This window comes from Cebus imitator, unplaced genomic scaffold (genome assembly GCF_001604975.1).
Source record: "Cebus imitator isolate Cc_AM_T3 unplaced genomic scaffold, Cebus_imitator-1.0 Scaffold32, whole genome shotgun sequence".
NCBI classification, from domain to species: Eukaryota; Metazoa; Chordata; class Mammalia; order Primates; family Cebidae; genus Cebus; species Cebus imitator.
The window spans coordinates 1,647,202-1,669,850 of NW_016107347.1; the positions used below are offsets into that span (position 1 = coordinate 1,647,202).

General features: G+C 41.0%; 1 protein-coding gene across 1 annotated transcript in view; it reads left to right on the forward strand.

Annotated features, from left to right (window-relative positions):
- Nucleotides 1–22,649, forward strand: part of SPAG17 (sperm associated antigen 17) — a 246,270-nt gene that overhangs the window by 66,105 nt on the left and 157,516 nt on the right. Inside the window, exon 4 of the mRNA XM_017524168.2 lies at nucleotides 4,146–4,277. Coding sequence (XP_017379657.1) covers nucleotides 4,146–4,277 — 132 coding nt within the window. The remainder of the gene's footprint in view (nucleotides 1–4,145; nucleotides 4,278–22,649) is intronic.

Consider the following 22,649-nt stretch of genomic DNA (forward strand, 5'->3'; position numbering starts at 1 on the left):
CCTGGAGGGAAAGTTCTCTCCCAGATCATCTCTCTTCTACCACCCCTCTTTTCTCTGCTTCACAGAACCCCAGCTTGCCCTTTCCTCCACCACCTCACTCCCTTAACCTGTTCCAGGCAAGAGAAATGCAGATCCAGATTTTCAGGCAACTTCAGAATTCACTTGGGATTGAATATCCAGCAGGTCAAGCAATGATTGAAGCTGCTTCATATGACTTCTTATAAACACACAAGGGAAATTATGCAGCAGCCTTCATGGGAGTTTATTCTATCTATCTATCTATCTATCTATCTATCTATCTATCTATCTTATATATGCACATATATGCATGTATGTATAAATGTGCATATGTACATACACATTATTTGTCCATATGTATATACACATTATTTGTCCATATGTATATACACATTATTTGTATTATACACATAAATCCATGCACACACATGGATTTATGCATACATTTGGTTTCCATGAGTGCTCCTAGGGCAATTCTAAGCATTGAGCAGGCAAATGTTTGTGTTTACTAATGTAGGAAGGTACTAGAGAGAGGAGGAATGGTTAGAAGGGAGAGAGGACCCTAGTGTCTGTAGGTAGACCTGATCCCCAGGCAAGGAAAGAATTGGGCTCATGTGGTTATTTTTGTTGGATCAAATCATTAGATAGTAAATATGATGTGAGTCTTTGAGCCAGGTCAGCGATAAAGGAAATGTTTTTATTTCTCAGTGTGTACAGAATTACAAGCTCCCTAACAGAAAAAGAGCATCTAGACCCTTTAAAAATCTTCACATCATAAAACATAAGCGTGGCTTCCTGCATCATCCGCACTCCCTGAAGAATTCCTCCTTCACCAACCATTCCCGGAACCGAGTGACATTTGGTCATTCAGCTTAGAGCCTCCCTCTGGTCCTGGTGGCCTCTCTGCCTGGAGAGCTGACCTGATGAGGTCCAGGAGACACGGGCCTTGCCTTCCAACAGTTTTCTCCATTTTAATAAGTCTCATTTGCCCATAAGACTCATGCTTTCTTTGAGTTTTTGATTCATGCCAGGCACATTTACTTGGCATTTTGGCTTGAAGAGCACTAAGGTTTTAACCCACTCAGGACTGTTTTCCTGCCTCGTTCTGGAAACTTAGATTTTTGCCTGATTACTCCCCAACCACTGCCAGCTCTCTGCTCCCATGTCCTCTTACGTCTGTCATCCCCCCAATACCTATAGCCCCAGTCAGCTCACCTCCCAGTGCACACACACACACACACATGCACAGATACACACACATATTTTGACTGTAGATGATGGACAAATAATCTTTACAGCGCTGCAATGTTGAAGGTTTGATTATTCTTTTAATTAATACAACTAAGGCCAGGGAGAAGAAGCCTTTGGAGACGTTATGTGAAAAGGTACATTTCCTCTTAAAGTCTGTCTCTTTAATTTTTTCTTCCGTCAAAAACTTGTCCTTCAAACAAAGATTCCTGAAAGATTTGTTTTTCATCTGAGACCAAACTACTGGCTACTGATTGGGTAGAATTGTGAATTGTGGGGCACGAGAAGAAAGAATTTTGAATGGAAATCAATTTGTAAATATTTTTCTTTCTCTACCTCCCTTAGGAATGACTCACATACCATGAAAATGTTGTCTCAGATTTTGAGTTCAACATAGACATTCATTTTCATTAATTATTCCAATGATACACAATATCATTCCCTTTGGGGGACGCACAGAAAGAAAGTCGGATTTAAAGAGTCAGGCCTTTTCAGAGCAACCCTGCGGGAGGCCAAGTATGCCCAGCCTCTGCCATTCCTAATGGTGCCAGGGGCAGGCTGTGCCTTTGAGCAGGGTGTGGGGCATCTAGTCTGCCTCCATGTGGGCTGCCCCAGGGCATCTCGGGAGGAGGACACTGCCCAGGGCACTCCTCAAGGCTGCCTGCCCATCACTGCTCTCTCTTTCTTTGTCTGTATGCCATGAGAGCATGGATGCTCGGCAAACTGGTGAAGTCTCTCATCACCTGTCTCCCACGTCAGAGCAGGACCTCACTGTTTACTTTGATGCTGTGCTGGATTTTTGTTTCAAACCAGCACTCTACAGATAGTTTTAGACAAACCAGTAATAATTTTTATGGGCTGCAAAATACTTTTCTCTCAGGATGTTTTGTTATGCTTTGAGTACATCTTAATACACTGAGGTAACATTCATAGACTCTTAGAGGAATCACCTCCACAGACATCCCATCCATCGCCATGACACCTGGCAGGCTTCACCCAAACCCCCCAGACATAGATGAATATCCTGTTTTCACAGGTCATCAGGAAAAGAGACCCCACAACCATGCTGGCCTAACCCTCTTCAGTGTTGACTTCCTTTCAGTGCTGTCATTATCTTTGTATTAAAGGGAAACACCCCATGCTAGATTTCCATGAGCGTTAAAAATCCACATTTGGGTATTTTGAACCAGATGTCACAGAGCCTGATTGTCAGCACACTAATTAGCTGGCACTAAAAAATGCAATCCCAAATATTGACATCTACCCTTGGGGTTGGACCCAGTTGGACAACTTTCACTTTACAGTAAATGCCTGACCTACCATCCCCTTAGGATCCTTCCATGTGGGATCTGGTCATCATTAAATGGCGAGGTTCTGCAGGTGTATTGTTACGTCTTTTGGCTCCCAGAAATCACAGCCATTATGTCCCTTTCCCTAAATCGTGTTAGCAGGAGCAGAAGTGCCATAAAAAGCAAAGCGCTGTATTTCCTACAGAGTGCTCGCTTCGACACATGCAGACGTCTGACACTCGGTTAGTTCCTTTGGTTTTTAGAAAAGGCAGCCTTAGAGGAATCCTTTCTCTGGCTTCCCCCTTCTGTGATGCAATGCGGGAAACCCCAATGTGGTCTCTAAGGGGTCCAGTTACATTTTGGCACATGGTAATCCATAGAGCCTTCTGCAGTTAGACGAAAATAGGTACCTCCCTTTCTTCCGGCTATTTCCCTTGGCGAAGTAAAAAGTCAAAAGGAACTGGACTGGTCAGGAAAGCCCTGACCAAAAGCTCAGACAAGACACAGCTCCATGAGATTCAGTGTGCACAGTCATTGTCTGAGACTGAGGGTCTGAAATTGACACCATATGCGCCCCAGGAGTGATTACTCGAAGGGGGGAAAAAAGCAACATGTCAGAACATTTAAGTAACACCTAATTCATCCCAAGGTTATAAATAAATATGATGCTTGCTTAAAAACAAAAGTCAAAAAATACTTCAACTAGATTACTTCTGTGACAGTGCTTCAGGCAGAGGTGAACTTTATTAGGGAGACAACATGAATAAAGAGAAACACGTAACAACTTTTTATGGTATATTTTACGTGATTTTATTTTTTTTGCAGTAAATAAAGTGGTTATAGGGCTCCAAGGAAAAGGGCCCAGATGTTAGACAGTTGTGTGAAATTTAGGGGAAACAAGTTGTAAAAAACACAGTCATAAAACAGGCTGTCAGTGCCACACATCTGGACAATACAGCTGTATGTTCCTAGTGGCTGTCGTCACCCAAAGAAAACTGAATAACCTTATTTCACCCCAATTAGGCTGCATACCGACATGATCAACATTAGGTTGCAAGGGGGAGCAGCATGCATATGGCGCCTTTGTGTCAAGAAGCTTTTATCTTTCATTTGAATTTAGTTACAAAGAAATAAAAGACTGCTAACATAGTCATTTCCACTATTATAAAACCCTGTTTAATTTATAATGTCCTAATAAGTCAAAGTTTGACAGTTTGGACTACTGGCTACGCCAAGCAACAATAGACTTTCTGTAGCATGAATCACCCTATCAGTCATCCTAAAATGGAGCCCCGCCTATCTCTTCTCTACCCCTTTTCTGGAGTCTGAGTCTAACACCATTGTGGGAAGCACTCTGCCTTTCTGGAAAAAGAAGTCAATATTCAGACAATCCAATTTAAAGTAGAGGGTAAATGCCCCTCTCTGTAGCATTCGGACATTTTTTCCCTAACTTTCTTTTAGCGAACAATGAGATATCTTTCCAGTAGGACAAATAATAGAAAATATAAAATTTCCTTTCATCTTTTCATCACTGACAGACTGTGCCAAAAGTTATAAAACATCACTTTTTCTAATTGTGTTTCTGTATAGGTGTTAATGGCAGCAAAAGCAATTATGGATAGCGGAGAGAAATTAACCTTACCACTGATAGGGAAACTCTTGAAATTTCAACTTCTCCAGATTAAATTTAAGGACCAACAGCGACGGGAAAGTGAAAAGAAGGTACTGTACGATGTGGTGGGTTTTCTAAAGAGGGCAAGTGGTGAATGAAATGGAGCCAGGTTTCTCCAGGGGCACTTCCTCTCTTCTTAAGCCTACCATTAAATGTTACCTGGCAAATTTGGCTGTCACCTCAACTTCTTAGAGAAAAGGCTGTCCAAAGATCTAGAGGAATTATGATAAACCCATTAAAAATAGGTTCCCTAAAATATGAAAGTAACAATATTCAGAGCATGTGCCCAAGATTGTTTCTATGGCAGTATATCTATATAATAAAGTTGTAGCCAAGAAGGGACCCAGTGAAGAGACAGGGAGTCAGGAAAACTAAATATAAAAAGGATAGTTTGGGGGAACGGGTCTAACTTTGGGGGAATGGGTCTAACTATTTAAGATAGTTTATATGATACACCATAGAAGTGGCTTTTAAAATAATATGCACATCTGCACCTTCATAATGATCTGAATATTTCAGGAGCAGTCTATCATTTCTACTCCTTTATTATACATCTGATAATTTCTTCATACCTGGATTTTTCATTTAATTTGCTTATAGAAATCAATCTGTGTGTTTTCCGAAGACTCATATTTGCATATGAAAAATATTTTAAAATGCTATTAGCAAACTGATACCAGGTTCAAAACCATTTGCTATCATCATGACCCAAATTAGGATGTTTTTCTTATTTTCTGAATCATGCTGAATTATGTTTGGAAAGCCCAGTGCTTCAGTATGTACATATGTAATGTGTGTGTGTGTGTGTGTGTGTGTGTGTGTGAAATGGATTTGCACGTGAAGTTATTTCTTTATGCCTTTAGGTGGAAAAGGTAAAACCAATTCATGGAAGAAAAAAGAGAAAAATGTTCCAATAATGCCTTCTTCACGTTTGCAAGACCCCCAAAATCTAGGTTTCCTATTTGAATTGGACTCTTAACAATGTAATTGTAGAAAAAAATAATGCCACCTTGTATTTTCAATATAGAACTTTACGGTTTTCAGAGCTATTTCCCATATAGCTTCTTATTAGGGTGGCATATATTGTGCCCAGAAAAATTCTACTCATATTAACACAACTGATAGTATAGTTTTCTATCTAATAAAACTCCTTCCATTGTGTCGGGGGAGTTGTACCTTAAGAAATACTCAGGCTAGTTAAGACTTGGCAGAAGAAAAATTGGAAAATTTGAAACTAATATAGAAACCTCTCTTCTTGCCTGTTTTAAATTCCAATGCCATATGGGAATCTGAATTATAAAAAAGTAGACTGTGATTCTTACAAAAATTTCTGGACTTTCTGTTTGCTTTGCCCTTTCCCACAGCACTTAGAAAATAGTGTGCTAAAGAGCATCAATTTACTTGTTTGCCACTTATTAGGTCATTAATTGTTTATTATAGGAGTAGACTGTAGATTTCAGTTAACGAATTTGAAGTAAAAACAAATAAAATACCCTAGTAGCTTAGAAAAAGGTTTTAAAGCTTGTAACAATATAAAAATATTTTTGCACCATTATTTTACTCAGCGTTTCTTTGAAATGTGAACTGTAATAGTACAAGTAAGAGGCTCTAAATATATGGAAACAATCCTAATTTATTTGTTGAAAATTTGACAGTTCTGGGTAATTGGGGCATGAACCTTAGAGTTTTTATTTTCTTTTAAGTATTATATACAGTAAGAGAGCTTTTGAGTAATTAGGAGCCAGTGATTACATAATCTAATATGATGTCTCCATTATTTTGGGTTCCCAAAACACCAACCCCAAATCTCTGAGTCACAACCATATGAGTAAGTGTTAAATAAATTGATGAAAACTGATTGAAATGGACTATAATCAGGAAAATATTCTTGGAAGAGATGAAAGCACTTGTTTGTGGGATGATATCACTGGGGTTCATTTCAACAACACTGCCTAAGAGGTCGGTTGAAACAATCAAGGTTAATGCTTGTCAGCCAAGGACTTTGCCAATACACAAAATAAGCAGAAGAGGACTTTACCTAATCTCTTCATCATTCCAGAACCAACAGGGAGATGCTGAAATTTCTATAAGGGGAGTGACTGACTCTTCAACTAGGTCAACGTTATCTATGTAGATGTTGTCTTTCAAAGGTTAATTAAGTGCTTACATCTGTACAACCCAAAGAATGCTCTGTATCTTCTGTTTCACTTTTGAAATTGTAATTTTAAGAATCAGTACTTGAAAAATACCCATAGTAGAAATCATAGAAAACCTTAGGCAAAAGTGAGGGCAAAAATAAGTAATATGACTAGGTACCTGTTCTAATGTTCTAAGGTATCACTAAATATTCGATCCTGTTTTAATCAATCAAAACTTTTGGGAAAAAACGTAAATTATATAGTTTTACTTGCCAAATACAGTAAAGAAATATTATTTTCAACTCCACTACTTTTAATAACATAACACTTTAGTCTGGACTATGCTTAACATTGCTTTTGCTTTCTGCTTTGCAAGAAAGCTTGCTAGATAATTCATATTATAAAAAATATGAGAAAAGACATTTCTAAAACAGTTTTAAGTTCTTCAATATGTAAATTTCTGGGATGCAAATGCCAGCCTCTAATTGCAAATAACTTAAATCTATCTGAAAACATTTATTTATTTGGAAATACCTTGTTGATGAACTTCAAATATAAATATCATAAAGAAAATGTACTGTATTTTCATAAATATATTTTAGCATTTCAGAACTTTTGAATATGATTTTCTCACACAATAACTCTAAATTAGTTCAATTTTATTATATCTTAAAACTTAGAAGTATTTTGTTTAGAAATATATTTTTCTTACATCATTATCTCAACATTTGCTCTGCATTTTTATTTCTATCATTATCAATCTGTTGTTAACTTATTAATTCAACAAACATTTACTGAAACAAACGTTTACAGAAGCAATGTACTGAACACATATATTCTCATCATGTTCCTTATAATTTTAAAATAAATTATTTGGTTTTCATTCTGATCCATTTTAATGTAGTCATTATCTAAATATTATATATCTACTCATATTTTTGTTTCTTTTTAGCTCCAACTTTTGTGGACACATTTAAAGTCAGAACAATTTTGAACCCAAATATTTTGAGAATTCAACTAAAAGAAAACACTTGATAATAAAAAAAAAAAATGAAAAAGAGCTACAATACAAAAAGACATTAACCATTTAAATAATTGGCCAAATAAAATCTAGTCTTATGTTCCTCTGTATTGATTTCAGAATGTTTGTACAGGTTTTGGGAGAAAATCCAAATATCTTCCAACTGTGCTTTTAATTTATGAATTCAAATAAGTCGTCCATATTTCATTAGATGTTTTTAGAAAGCATGTCTTTTCTATAAAAGAACAATTCTTTCTCTTGCTAGTTAATATCCATAGTACAAATTGCCTTATTTTCTGATGTACTAGAATTGAAGAGAAGGAAGATACTTGGTAAAGAACTAGGGAAACTTTCTGTAACGCTGGTAAACTGTTCTTAAAACAATTCAAGATTAAAAGTGCTTACATTTGATAATAAGCTATGATTAAGCCACAAGCAACCCAGAGCCTCCTCCAAAAGAGGGACAACGAGAAATGAGAGCAGCTTTCACAGACACCTTCCAGTTTCCTTCAGTCGAAATTCCAAAACACTGGAAACCAGCCAATGTAATGCCGTGTGTGTGTGTGTGTGTGTGTGTGTGTGTGTGTGTGTGTGTGTGTGTTGTTTTAAAGGGAAGGCCATAGGGACATACAAGGAAATTACAGGCTGGTTAGTTTTGATTCAGTTGTGGTTAAAATCTTCAGAAACTATTTTAAGAAATCAAACAGAGAAAGAACAGGAACTCAGTTTAGAGGGATCTGTGTGGTTTCAGGACAGGAATAACTTGCCTCACTAACTGGATGGGATTCTTTGAGGCTGGATTATTAAAATCAGGATCCAACTAATATGGATGTGGAATCTAAGGAGCTTCAAAAGCCAACAAATCAGGAGTAATAATAAATGACCCACCCCCCAGCTGGCTTATCCATAAAATAGAGTAGTCCTTTCCTAATTGGTTTGCTTTTAATTAATGAAAACGTTTTATAGACTTCAGGAAAAATGCAAAGAAACATACATCTTTAACATACAGTAGCACTTTAAAATATGGAAGAGCTATGATCATAGCAGCTAATAATTATTGTTAGCTATCATTATTGACTATTTGACACATTACTAAGCCCTTTGCACATGTTATATCATTTAATCTTTTAAATGACTTTATTAGGTACAGAGTATTGTTCCCAATTTGCAGATGCAGAAAATGAGGGTATGAAAAGTTAAAGAATTTTCCCAAGGCCAAACAGCTACTCGTAGTGGTAGAGCTGGGGTTCAAATCTAGAACTGTCAGACTCCAAAGACCATGTTCTTAACCCCTATGCGTATCCTTCCTAAGTGTGTCTCAATAATTATGAAATGGCACTCTTGGCTCCCAGTCAGTAGAGTGCCTGCCCAGAGACATTTCCCTGTAGGACCCATGGCTGGGCTCAGTGATCAACTCAGAAAGATCTGGTTCTATTCATTACACTGTGTACAACATCATAGTTGTACATTTTAGGTTAAATAGGGGGACGGCAGTCAAGGGAAGGAAAAAAACTCACCGAAGAGCAACGTTCTGAGCTAACCAACCACTGATTCCATAGGGAACCCTGCCTTAATTTCCAGTCCTGCCGCCCACCCAGAAATGACTCAGTCTCTAGGAGAAACTCTTAAACTGGACATTCAGAGATTGTTCCAAACGTCCCTCTGCATGGTAAGACAGGATAGCATTGACTGATCTAGTAGTAAAGTATTTCGTAGACTACATAGAAAATACAGAGAAAGAAAAGCAAAAATTTTACAATGCATAACCCTATTATAATTAATGTTAACATTTTGGTGTTTTTCTTTCTATTTCTTTCTGCAGATCTATTTCTTTACATAGCTGTAATCATTGTAAAAATCCACCACTTTTTCAGTTAAGATAGATTATCATTTTTACTCATTATCACGGTGTCCACCCTATCATTATTATTAGTTATGTGATATTTTATTGACTGCCTTAATTTTCGTAACCATTTCTCTCTTGTTGAGCATTTAAGTTATTTCCATATCTTTTCATAATGAACCATGTACTTTGTAGTATAGAATTCTCCATATTTTGGATAATTTTCTTACCATAGATTTATTGAATTGGTTTAATGTTTAAAAGTGTTCCCATAACCTTGCATATTCAAAGTGAATCCTATGGCCACTTAGACCTAGTTCTCCATTTAAAAAAGAAAAAAATGGCACCTGTTCAAATGAACATGGAAATCACTGTGTATTATATACCACCCTTGAAGATGTTTAACAACATAATAGCTAATTAAAGATGGAGGAAAACCACTCTGTTTAATATTGTTTAACCTACTGTCTCTCAAATTTATGTGATCTTATACATTTTTTAGCCTATCTCTTGTCAACTATAATAGATTGTTTATGAGATAGCATATCTTGAAAGAAAACTATAAAAACACTCAGAAAACCCAGTTTCTCATAAACTACCTAATAGAGTGAGCTAGTTACAAACTCTGTGAACATGTTTTCTTATCTATATCCTCAACAATACTATTCTGAGGATCTTACTATAAATTTTATATGAAATACAGTTACACATGAATATGTATATTCATTCTTACCTTTTTTTTTTTTTTTGAGACAGAGTTTTACTCTGTTGCCCAAGCTGGAGTACAGTGGCACAATCTTGGCTCACTGCAACCTCTGCCTCCCAGGTTCAAGTGACTCTCCTGCCACAGATTGCTCCACCACACCTGGCTAAGATGGGATTTCACCAGGTTGGCCAAGCTGATCTCCAACTCCTGACCTCTGGTGATCTACCACCTCGGTCTCCCAAAGTTCTGGAATTACAGGCACGAGCTACTGTGCCTGACCTGCATTATTATCTTAAAGAATAAGATGAAGTATCGCTGTTTATAATTAGTTTCACTGACGTTTACCATTTACATACCTTTCATTGTAAGGAATTAGGAGAATGAATACTTATTAATTATATTTCAATTTTGACCCCAAGAATTCATTTAGAAATAAAATATGATCTAAAATATTTTGAAGCATCCAATAACTAGGTTGCCCTATTAGAGAGAAAGAGAATGGTTTATTTCTTTCCTTAAAAAGTGAGAATAACTTAAGATTAAGGGTTCTAGGTAGGTGTCACTTGATATTCAACTGAGTATGTGAAATGCCAACACTTTTTTTGGTTCTGAGACAAAAATCTCACATCTGCTATGTAACTTAACTGGTTAAGAAATCTCTGTGCCTATCCAAAGCCTTCTCACAGTAGGAGGCATCCAGATGCTTTCTATACATACAGCGTTTAAAAAAAAAAAAGAATTTGTAGCAAACTTGACGTTTCCTTCATATGCTGGGGAACATATGTTCCCCAAACCTGGTGGAGAGAGGGACTTTTACAATATACCCCTCCAAAATTTTTGCCTTGAATTGACCAGAATTCCCTCTGACTTTTTTTTTTTTTTTTTTTTTTGAGATGGAGTCTCACTCTGTCATCCAGACTAGAGTGCAATGGTGCGATCTTGGCTCACTGCAACCTCCGTCTCCTGGGTTCAAGCAATTCTCCTGTCTCAGCCTTCCGAGTAGCTGAGATTACAGGTGTCTACCACCATGCCTGGCTAATTTTTGTACATTTAGTAGAGATGGGGTTTCACCATCTTGGCCAGGCTGGTCTTGAACTCCTGACCTTGTGATCCACCCATCTCGGCCTCCCAAAGTGCTGGGATAACAGGCGTGAGCCACTGTGCCTGGCTAGAATTTTTTCTAGAAGTAAGAAAGGCCAGAGAAAGAGTTTGCATGAACTAATTTGAGTTTATAGCTGAGGGGGTCAGCTTTGCTGAATGCGCCTGATCTTGTTAACTTCCTTCCCACTCCCAGATTTCAAGACATAAACCAACAGGCGACAAGGGTTTTCTTAGAATGTAAGAAAAAGGAAGTAAAAGATAGGAAATGATTTTCCTGTGATTGGGGCTTGTTACAAAAGGATGTTTCACTTTGGGACCAATGTAGAATTCTAGGGGCCAACCAGTCAATCATTGTCCAGAACTGGAGGGACAAAGAGACTGTCCTGGTTCAACTTCAGTATGGAGGGTGGGAGGAGTGAGTGAGGGATAGACTGAATTCAAGAGAGGAATAGGTAGACCACCCCTATGGCCAGCTGTGGGAGGAGAGCAGAAGGGACTGGGTAGGGTAAAGAACATGTTCAAAAATCCACCAAGGACCTCTCAGCCTGGATCTGGAACCCAGGAAGACCTAGGTGCTTCTGTTCGCTTTTATTGTCTGCATATAATTTCTCTGCACCAGAGAATCCGTTATTTACCCGGGAAATTCTTTACATAGTAATACATATTCTACCAATTGAAGATACTTCATTGTTAAATGGAAAAATGTGGGACACCAAGTTATACAAGGAGAACAATAACAGTTATGTATAAATGATGCAGAAAATTAATTTGAAAGAATGCATTGAACATTTTTACTCATCTTCTCTGAATTATGGTGACTTTTATAAGCTCTTTATATTTTTTTTCAAATTTTTAGTAATAATTTTTACAAGAAGAAGTTATTTACAGAAGTAAATTAAGATTTGTAAGGGTCTTCTTTAAAAATACTTTTAGCTGAGCATGGTGGCATGCAGCTGTAGACCCAGCTGCTCAGGAGGCTGAGGTAGGAGGATATCTTGAGCCCAGGAGTTTGAGTCCAGCCTGAGCAACAGAGTGAAACTCATCTATAAAAACTTTTAAAAAATTAATACTTTTGTGAAGGTGAGGGAGGTAAATATCATTTTAATGTTAATGGAAATTAGTCAAAATATATACTGTTCTCCAGTCTCCCAGCTTTGGTCTTGCTAGAGGAATGCAAAGGCAAAAAGGATGGGAGAGAAAGGAGAAGGGGAGAGAAGTGAACAGGATGAGTGGCTGAGGTGGGTGGAGTGCTCTGGAGAAAGGAAAGGGCATCGAGCAAGTGTGATTGAGCCCCTGGGCAGACAGAGGAGAGGGAGGGCAGGAGGGTGTGTAGAAGTCAGGAGAACATCAAAGACTGAGACAAGAGTATCATGGAAGTAAAATGAGTTTAGGCTTTGAAGTCAGAATTGCACTGTCTACCATACTTGGGTGTCTTAGGACAAACTCTGTGTTAATTTATACAAAGAGAATAAAATTCCCCACCTTACAGGTTGCTTTGTGAGATCAAATTAAAGATGATGATGTCTGGAAACTATACTCTGCTACTAGAATTTACCACTTTCTTTGAATGTTTGGTTATAGTCACCCCTCCTTTCTCGAGAATCCCAAGAACCAAATAGAAGAAAGGGCCAGAGTTCCTGAGCTTCTAGAACTCCAGTCTTTGCTAAAGAGGTCCAAAAGGGATGAGACTTACGTGGCTGCACAGGCTCTCACACCCTGCCTAGGAGAACCTGCAGGACGAGAGGGCCTCTTACTATCTGACCTATGATGGGGAGAAGTAGCTGTGAAATGATGAAATGAATGAATGAATGAATGTTTATTCCAGGTAAACTTTAAAATAATAACCTAAAATGGTTTCATCTTTTTAGATCAAAATATCACCCTGAGATTTTATTTAAAATTGCAGTTGTAAAAGTTTCTGGTAGGTTTTGATGGCCACATGGGAACTTCTCTGTAGCAAGGCCAGCTGTCTACCAAGGAGCTGCACAGGGTGTTGCAAATTAGTAAATTTGGCATGATCCAAAGCTTGGCTCTTGGAGAGGCCTGCATGAGTCTTGCCAGTGCTTCCAGGCCAACTGCACTCAGGGGCACTGACTTGTGCCTTACAAACCCAATAAAAAAGAGCATGGGTGATAGAGCCAGACTGGCCTGGCTTTGCCACTTACTAGCTTTGAGATTGAACAACTACTTGCCCTCGCTAAGAATCAGTTTTCTCCTCCGTAAAATAAAGACGATGCTCTACCTATTGTAGCTATTGTGAAGACTGGACAAGATAGAGTATTGGGACTATAGTAAGAATGTAATAAATAGTATTTGGACTATAGTAAGAAAGTAATATTGGTGATAATTATAAGGATGATATTAATAGTGATAGTCACTTGTAAATTTACTACTGTAAATATTACTGTCAGTTTTATGGGGCAGGCCCATCAGCCTTAACTGAAAGTTTTCTTCCTATAGACAAATTGTACATAGGAAGGCAAACTGTCAGAAAGTTCCATAGAGAACCTCGAGTCTTAAAAAGAGGAGTTAGTTTAATGGTTTACAGCCCTGATGGCCTGGTGCAGCCCCCTAACCACATGGCTGTACCTCCCAGTTTACCCGGATCCTCCTATCTGTCTATCAGGAAATCTCTGACCTGGACAATTTTTAATTAACATCGTCATTCTCTGCCTCTCTGACTCTTCTTCTTTTTGATGTTTTTAATTAGTGACTAATTCTCTTCTTACTGGCTTTTTAGTTCTCTAATGGTCATTTCTTCCACTCCATCTCAGCCATTGCCTCCCTCGAACCCTGTCATCAACAAAGCCCTCATCACCTCCAAAGTCTTGAGGTCTCCTATTCTCTAACCTTGGAAATTTCCTATCCTTGTCTCTTACTTGTAATCCAGTATCCGCCTACATAATTTCTTCAACCACATTATAAATCCCAGTCCATAGATCCTAACACTTTCTATTCATTGTCCTCTCCTGCTATTTGTTTGGCTTAGGTCCCATGATCCAATCATATTACAATTTCTCTGCTCAGTCTTGATTTCCCTTGCCCTTCTCACCTTCCATCGCAATCATTTTGCAAAACCCCTCCAAGGATGAACTCAGTGATCCATCATTTTTATATCTATTCGTGACCAGCTAAACATAAATGGGGGAAATTCACACAGTTAAACAGACTGATTTCATTTAAAATTAACAACCTCAACATTCAGTAGGTTCTCACCACTGGCAGAGTCCTACCATATTACCTCGGTAAGCTTGCTCCTCTACTCTCTGATAAAACTCTTATGTCATCTTCCCTATTCAAAACTCCTACATCTTTCCTGCCCTTTCTCAGCTGATGACTTTGCCTCATGCTTCACTTGAAAAAAATGGAAGCATTTTCTCAAGACCGTCAAGATGTCTCTGTTTCTTGCATCCACACCCAGGCACCCATCCTCTTCCTGTTGTACTTGGTTATGAAACTAAGAAATTTCCTCTCCTCCTATCAAGGTCCAGTCATTGACATTCTTTTGTCCTTATCCTATGTTGACTTCTGGACAACTTGGCCCCCTGTCCTCACTGTCTCCTTGTCTACTGCACCATTCCTACAGCCTGCAAGCGTAACATCTCTTGACTTTATGTATATATGCCTCCTACCCGCTTCCATCCACTCAACTACTGAACCACTCAGAGCTCTGGTTTCACTTTACGACCAAACTTCCGGAAACGGTTGTCCATAAAAGTGGTTTCTCTACTAATACTGTCCTATTTTCCACCTCCACACTCCACCATATTGCTCTTTTTAATGTTACCTACCACTGCCAATTCTTGTCTTTTTGCCCTTTTTGGTTTCTTGGTTCTCTGGCTTCACACTGTATATATTTTTTCTATTCCTTTAGCCACTTCTCTATCTCTTTTTGCTGGCATCTCTCCTTATACCCAGTTGGTAAGCACTGAGGTCCCTAGCATGACCTTGGGTTCAATTCTCATTTTTATTAAGTTGCACATCCTTTATTTTTATATTTACAATGAGTTCTTAACAAATAACAGAGCAATAAAAATTATGGCCAAAAAGTATAAATTTTGTGAATTGGCATGGAATGTGCAGCAAGTATAGCATGTTCATATGTGATCAAAACTTTTTATCAGCTTTAGTCTATCATAACTATAAATTTTTAATTGTAAGCTACAGAGTAACCAAAGGGAAAAAATTACATCATATTTGTCAATGAAATGAAGAAAGGAATCAAACTTATCAGTACAGAAACTCACCAAACCATAAAGAAAACAATAAAGAAGGAAACAAAAGATCTACAAAATGACCAGAAAACAATGAACACAATGACAGAAGTAACTTCTTACCTTTCAGTAATATCCTTGAATATAGATGGTTTCAATTCTCTAATACAAGGATGTGGAGTGGCCGAATGGTTTTTCATACGTGTTTCCATAGTCCAGACATCCAAGAATATGTCTTTCTCTTGGCCGCAAGAAAATCTAGAGTATCATAATGTGTGGTGAAGAGTGGACCCAGCCGCATGCTCACAATGACCAAATTATGTTGATCATATTTTAATCCAATACATTGATCCACTATAACTTGCAAATAAATAATGTACTTGCTTTCCAGACACATCCAGGAAGACTAGAGAAACTGGTTTTTATCTATATGGAATAATCCACTGGTGAATTTATTTTAGGATAGACCAAAGCTGATCTAGAACATCGTCTTTACAGACTTAGATTCTTCCCACCAGACGAGAAAGAACATCTGGGCTGAAAGGCTCCATTAGAAGCGCAGTGTGGGATGGTGCTGTGCCGACAGCTGGTGATCCCTGCCCTACATCTTTAAAGAGGACTGGAGCCCAGAGTGGGCCATGGTCAACTTATGTGTTGAAGACCTCCTTCTATGTGTGCATATGCTTATTACAGATATGGCACGGTGCTAGGTACCCTAAAACTACAGGAAAAATTAAGAATACATGCTGTATCCATGATCAGGAGGCACACAGGCCAGAGTGCCTGTTGTGGAATCGCACTCCTGGGTTCAAAGCCTGGCTGAGTCATGATCACCCTAATGACCTGAGGAAAGTTCTCAGGCAAATTTGTAAAAAGTGGAGACCCTGCCTGCCAGGAAGGGAAGTGGTAAGGGGCAGTATCCAGTCAAGCTGGGGCACGCATCCTCTCCTGAAATCTGCCCGGTGAGGCCAGGACCGCAACAGAGAAGGTGGGCCTGGCTCCAGGCAGCACAGAGGTGCTGAAGAGGCCCTCCTGGCAAGATCTGGCTAGTCCTGAGCTCTGCTTCTAGCAGGGTCTGGCCCTGTAACCCAGGGGACAAGGCCAGCCAAGACACGGCCACTGGGTGCCAGCCAGCCCCTGGGCCAGGCACCAGGTGGGAAGGGCTCTTGCAGATCAGCCCCACATCCCCCCACAGCCCCACAGCGGGACCCATCCAGGGCCACACACCTGCCCCCAGGAGCAGGATGTCCCTGGGGCTAGAGGGTCCAGCTGGATGGGTGAGGAGCCTCGCCCTTTGCCCTTTGACTCCACCTGTAGGCGCCCTTGCTGGGCTCCTGTGCTCTACCCTACGCCCTGCTCTGTCACCAGCCCCACTGAGATGTCATAAGCGCCCAGCTGCCTGGTGCGCACCCGGCTGCAGAGTAGGAGGTGACTCAGAGTATCCTCTCCATTTCTGACCCTCATTTTCATCCATGCACAACTTGCACAAAATGGGGAAATTTCCTAAGCATATTTTGTTCCTGGTCCCCCCACAGGCCCCGACCATGCCATTTGCAATAGGCTTGTCTTGTGCATGCTGTCTTTTCGGCTGGCCAGGTTCACCCTGCAGCTCCTGCGCGGGTGCCTGCACCCGGGAACCCTGTGCTCTTCTTGATTCTTCTTCAACCCTCAGTCAGGTCCTGGGCCTTCTTTTCCAGCCAGGTCAAATGGCGCCCCTAGCAGCCCGTGGCCTCTTCCTGGGAACACGAGCACCCTACTGTGGGACCTGCCTCCTTTGGTCTGGAGGCTCCCCACAAGGAAGAAACCCATGCTGTATGCATGCAATTCCATGATGTTAGGACACGTAAGCTCCGTGAGGATCCCTCTTGTGAGACTCAAGTTTCCCCTCTGACTGCCTTCACTACAAGAGCCGGGGAACAGGTCTTGGAATTCCATCCCTATCCTGAGGACAGGAGGTGAGGGCAGAAGAAAAGCCGGAAGAACCAATGGAGGTGGACGATCAGGTACAGACCCAGGGGCAGGAGGAGGAGAAAGGGGGCCCCTGTAGCAATGGGGAAGCAGCATCTGCTTCAAGGCCCCTGGAGGCTCAGGGAAACCTCACTTCCTTCGACTGCAGTCTCAGGGCCTTAAAGGGAAATGTCCATAGCAGGAGCCTGACAGAAACAAATGGGACTGACAAGGCCCAGGTGCCTGCAGTGAGTTTCCACTCCAAGGACCATGGAGTGCCCAGCGCACACAGCCCTGCAGGAGGTGTCCTTCCCTTTGGGAAGCCTGACCCAGCTCCAGCAGTGCTCCCTGGCCCAGTTCCGGGCTGCCCCCATTGGCCAGAGAAGGCGGCCTCTCAGGTGCTGGGTAAAGACCACCTGCCCAGCTCCTCAGGCTTGCAGATGGTGGGGAAGGAGACCCAGCCAAGGACCCTGCAGCTCTTGCAGCAAGCAGCTCTTCTCCATCCAGATCTGCCAGCCACAGGTCCCACAAACGAAAACTGTCAGGGCCACCCCAGCAGCTGCCACTGGCCCCTCCCCTGCAATTGAGGTGGGAGAGAGACAAGCTGCCCCCACTGGCTAAACTTCCCTGCCTATCTCTGGAGGGATTCATGGACAACATGGATAAGAACATGGGGGCGTTAAGTAGAACATCAAAATCCAGGAGACTGAAAAAGCAACTTGGGAGGATAAAGAAGACATGGTAAACCGCAGTGCCACCCAGCTTCCCCTGCTATCTCCCTACCTGTTGAGACTCCCTGCTCCTAGCCACGTACATGTCACAGATCACAGCTCCTCCTCCTACCTCTGACTTGGCCCATGTGGCTGCTGGGCCGCTCATCCTGCCTGTCCCTTCACTTTTGACCACACAAAAAAATTGAGTAAAAATTGGTATCTATGGCAGGGCGCAGTGGCTCACACCTGTAATCCCAGCACTTTGGGAGGCCAAGGCAAGCGGATCACCTGAGGTCGGGAGTTCAAGACCAGCCTAACCAACATGGAGAAACTGCATCTCTACTAAAAATACAAAATTAGCCAGGCATGGTGGCGTATGCCTGTAATCCCAGCTACTTGGGAGGCTGAGGCAGGAGACTGGCTAGAACCCAGGATGCAGAGCTTGTCGTGAGCTGGGATCGAACTATTGCACACCAGCCTGGACAACAAGAGTGAAACTCCATGTCAAAAATAATTAATAGTTCTTTCTGCCCGTGGACGCCATGGAAGAAGCATCAGTAAAGTCTTTCTTCTCCCTGTGATCATGTCTAAGTCGGAGTCTCCTAAAGAGCCCCGAAGAGCTGAGGAAGTTCTTCATTGGAGGGCTGAGCTTTGAAACAACCAATGAGAGCCTGAGGAGCCATTCTGAGCAATGGGGAAGGCTCACGGACTGTGTGGTAATGGGAGATCCAAACACCAAGTGCTCCAGGGGCTTTGGGTTCGTCAGGTATACCGCCGTGGAGGAGGCAGATGCAGCCATGAATCCAAGGCCACACAAGGTGGACAGAAGAATTGTGAAACCAAAGATAGCTGTTTCAAGAGAAGATTCTCCAAGACCAGAAGCCCCCTTGACCTGAAATGATGTTGTAGCTGAGAGCAGGATGGTCTTTTGGGGCAGGAGGAACAAGAGGTTCTGGTTGCCACTCTTCAATCAGTTCTTCCTTTTCCTTGACTGTAAGATCAGATCGTTCTTGTGATTTGTAAGTCTTAGAGAAAAGAAGTCTGATTATCCAGAGTATTAGAATCCCTTCCAAAATAAGATGGTAAGCAGGAGCCTTGTAGAGCACCTCCACCAGTACCCACTGCTCCATGGTGGTCGCCATAGTTAGCTGCTGGGGATTCCTTCCAGAAGGCAGGTCACAAACGCATCCTAAAAGTGCACGTCAGTGCTCAGTGACGTCTTCGCCTCTGCAGAGGGCGGGGCAGTGGAGCGCTGGGCACTGCCTCCCCGCACTTGTGCACTGGTTGACGGGAGGCTGGGCAGGGTCAGACAGGATACAGCATAGTTCCTCCAGGAATTGTTTACCTTATGTCCCTTGCGACCCCTTTTGATCTTCGATCTCTTGTTCTTTCAGTAGTCACTCAAGGTCAGCCATGTCATTATGCTTAAATAACTTAATGTCACTATGTGATGCCTGTGATCCTTTCTGAATAGCAAAGCAGGCAGCCCTATCTACAAATATAATGTCCCCTCTCTTAGAGTAAGCAGGAATAGCACTAGTTATGGTGGCAAATCCATATGAGAATATAATGGCTTCTTCTGTCTTCATAAATTTTGCCAGGCAGTATTCCAAATCCAAATGAACATCAAATGTACCATAAAATCCTCTGGGTCCACAAGTCCCCATGCCATACTTCTTTAGAGATGCTAACACTGCTGACTTAACCCTAGGATTATTCAACAATCCAAGAAAATTAAATGAGGCAAAGCTTATACATTTTTTTCCATTCACCACAATTTTGTGGCTTGGAGGGCCCTCTGACATGCTTTCTTGGCTCCTGACTGCCTCCTCCTGGCTGGTTCGCCACTAATTGTTTCTGGGTTTTAGGGGTTCATGGGAGTGCTTAGCTCCCCTAAGAGGCTGTTTTTCCAGGCTCTTTGTCTCTCACTCAGGCAAGAATGGGAGAGAGGACCATGGCGCAGTGCACTCTCAAGTAAATGTCAAACCCTAAAGAGTTTTTGCAGTAAGTGATTTATTTAGGCAGAGAGAAAGAGAAAAAGATGAGAGAGAGAAAGTTTCCATGAGGATTGTGGAGGGGGACCCAAGTATGGAATCCTGGAGAGGAAAGCAGCTTCCACACTGAGTGGAAGGGGACCCCAGAGGGGGAAATCCCAGAGAGATGGTGGAAGGGGACCCAAAGATGGAATCCCTCAATTCTCATTTTTCTCAAGAACTCACGGTGATTCACCTCTACCCATGCAATTAACTACTATCTGTATGTTATGCACACCTGAATTTGTAACTCCAGCCAAATTTCTCTTCTGGGAAGAGAGTGTGTGTATTGAACCTCGACCTCTTAGAGGCATCTCAAAGTTGACATAACACTGTTAGTATTCTGTCCACCTGAAGTAAAAACCATTTATCACCCAGTCTTCTCTATCTCTGTAACACCATTAATCACTCAGTTGCTCAAGCTAAAATTCACAGCATTATCTTTGATGTACCTCCTTATTCAGACTTCACATCTAATCTTTCAACCCATGAAGTTTCAACATTCAAAATCCATCTCAAATCTATCTATTTGTCTTCACTCTGCCAACACTTTAATCCGAGTCACTATTGGGTTTTATCTGGGCTATTGCAAGAGTTTCCTTCTGGTCTTCTGGTTTCTAATCTTGCAGAATCATAGAGCTCCTCTACTTAAAAATCTTCTCATTGCATTTTAATTAAGACATAAAATTGTTACCTTCACCTCAATAAAAGGTAAACTTGTTACCTTCACCTTAAAAAGCCTGGATGGCCTGGCCCGTGCCCTGCCTCACACACCTCATCTTGGGCAACTGCCCACCTCCACAGCTGATTTCCTGCTAGGCTCATCTCCTTTCAGCTCTTTGAACACACGCAGCTTCGTATGCCTCAGGGCCTTCACACACACACACACACACACACACACACACACACACAATGTTTTCCCTGCTTCTCATGTGGATGACTTGCCTTTGAGGTATTTGCTCAAATATCACTTCCACAAAGAGTTCTTCATCACCTACTTATGAAAGTGTTCTCTATTGTGTTTCTATGACTATATTGGGTTTTATTCTTCGTAGCAATCATTAAAATTTATAGTTACATTTTTATCTGTTGGCTTATATTTCTTTTTCTCTTTCATTCCCCATAGGCTGTGAGCTCAAGGGGCAGAGCCCAGCCCCATTTTAGGCACCAGTTTATACCTGGTGCAGAGAGAAATGCTGGGGCCCTTGCATTCCTCTGTACCTTACCTGTGCTCTCATTGCTGTCCCTACCTAGGCTGTGAGTGACACCTTCAGCTTCCACTGATATTTCCCTCTGCTGCTGAGGAAGCCTGGGACAGAAATTGAAGCTCATAAAGATATTCACTGAATGAATGAATGAGTAGATGAATACCAGCATCCACATGTTTTCAGAACTTCTGTTGTCACTGAAATTCTATTGTTAAGATTACTTCATTTGTGTCAATGGGAGTCGCCTAAGGGAGACATATGTAAAGTCTGGCAAGCCTGACTTTGGCAATGCTCTCCTTTCCTTCCAGTCCCCCTTTTTCTGTCTAGCATGGAACTGTTTTCCTGGACCTCCACTTCCACTCCAGGAACATCTTTTCTTCTTTGGCCCTAGCTCTTCTAAGGTGTTAATTTTGCAACTTACATATGCTCTAGCCACGGTAGAGTTTTCTTCATTTTCTAGAAATGGTGAGGCCCTTTCATAGTCTGTACCCGCCTCTACCTCAGGCTGTGAGTGACACTTGAAGCTCTGCTAATGATGTCCCTTCCTGCTGAGTAACAGGCATGGAAAGGTGGCAGTTTCATTGCCACTAGAGCCATGGGTGCTAGAACCCATGGGCACCTCTGGGTGCCAAAGCTAAACTGGGCTCTCTGGAGCTCTTAACATCCAGAAGCTACATGGAATAGGGAAGCTCACCTCTCCCCTTCTGCCTTTTATTCTGTTAGTTGGGTGTCAAAGCAAGATATCTTCTCTCCCAATCTCTAATGTCATAGAGCTTTTCAAATTTGGATTTTATAATGTCAGTAATAAATATCAGAATCCAAGACATTGCAATAATTTAATTAGTTTTGTTTTAATTTTGTTGGGTAGGAATAATAAGAGCAATATACACATATTCCAGATCTTCCGCAGGGCCACCTTATGATCTAGTACTGCCACAACATTTCAATGAGTACAACTAATTTGTATTCGCAAACACATGAACTGAAAGTGTAATTACGTTATGAAATACTGCATAACATTTTTGGCAACTGTTTGGAAAGAAAGAAAAGCAGAGTGTCGGGAAGGAATTAAGCTTTACATGGTATGTGGGAATTTAAGCATGCCCCAGAGCATCATAGAAGGAATTCATTTTACCAACTGATGTTTTATTCTGACCCCATCTTTGAAGGCATCAAATAGCAACCATTGGTTATGTCTGCACATTTTTCAGTAGGATTATAATAAAAATACTTAGTTAATGCTAAGCTCCCCAAAGAATCTTTTAATGTTTTTTTTAAAAAAATTGGTCAATACATTGCGTGTACTATGAAATGTTTTATCAAGGAGATGTTAGCAAAACATTCTTGTTTTCCTTTTTATTTTTAACTTTTTTTCTGTTTTTAATAGCCAACCCCACCTCTCTCTGAGACTCAGACAGAGGCTCCCCAGGGTTAGACTAAAAGATAAACCTAAACTCCTGACAGCATTATATATTCTCAATTATCTTTCCACCCTGCC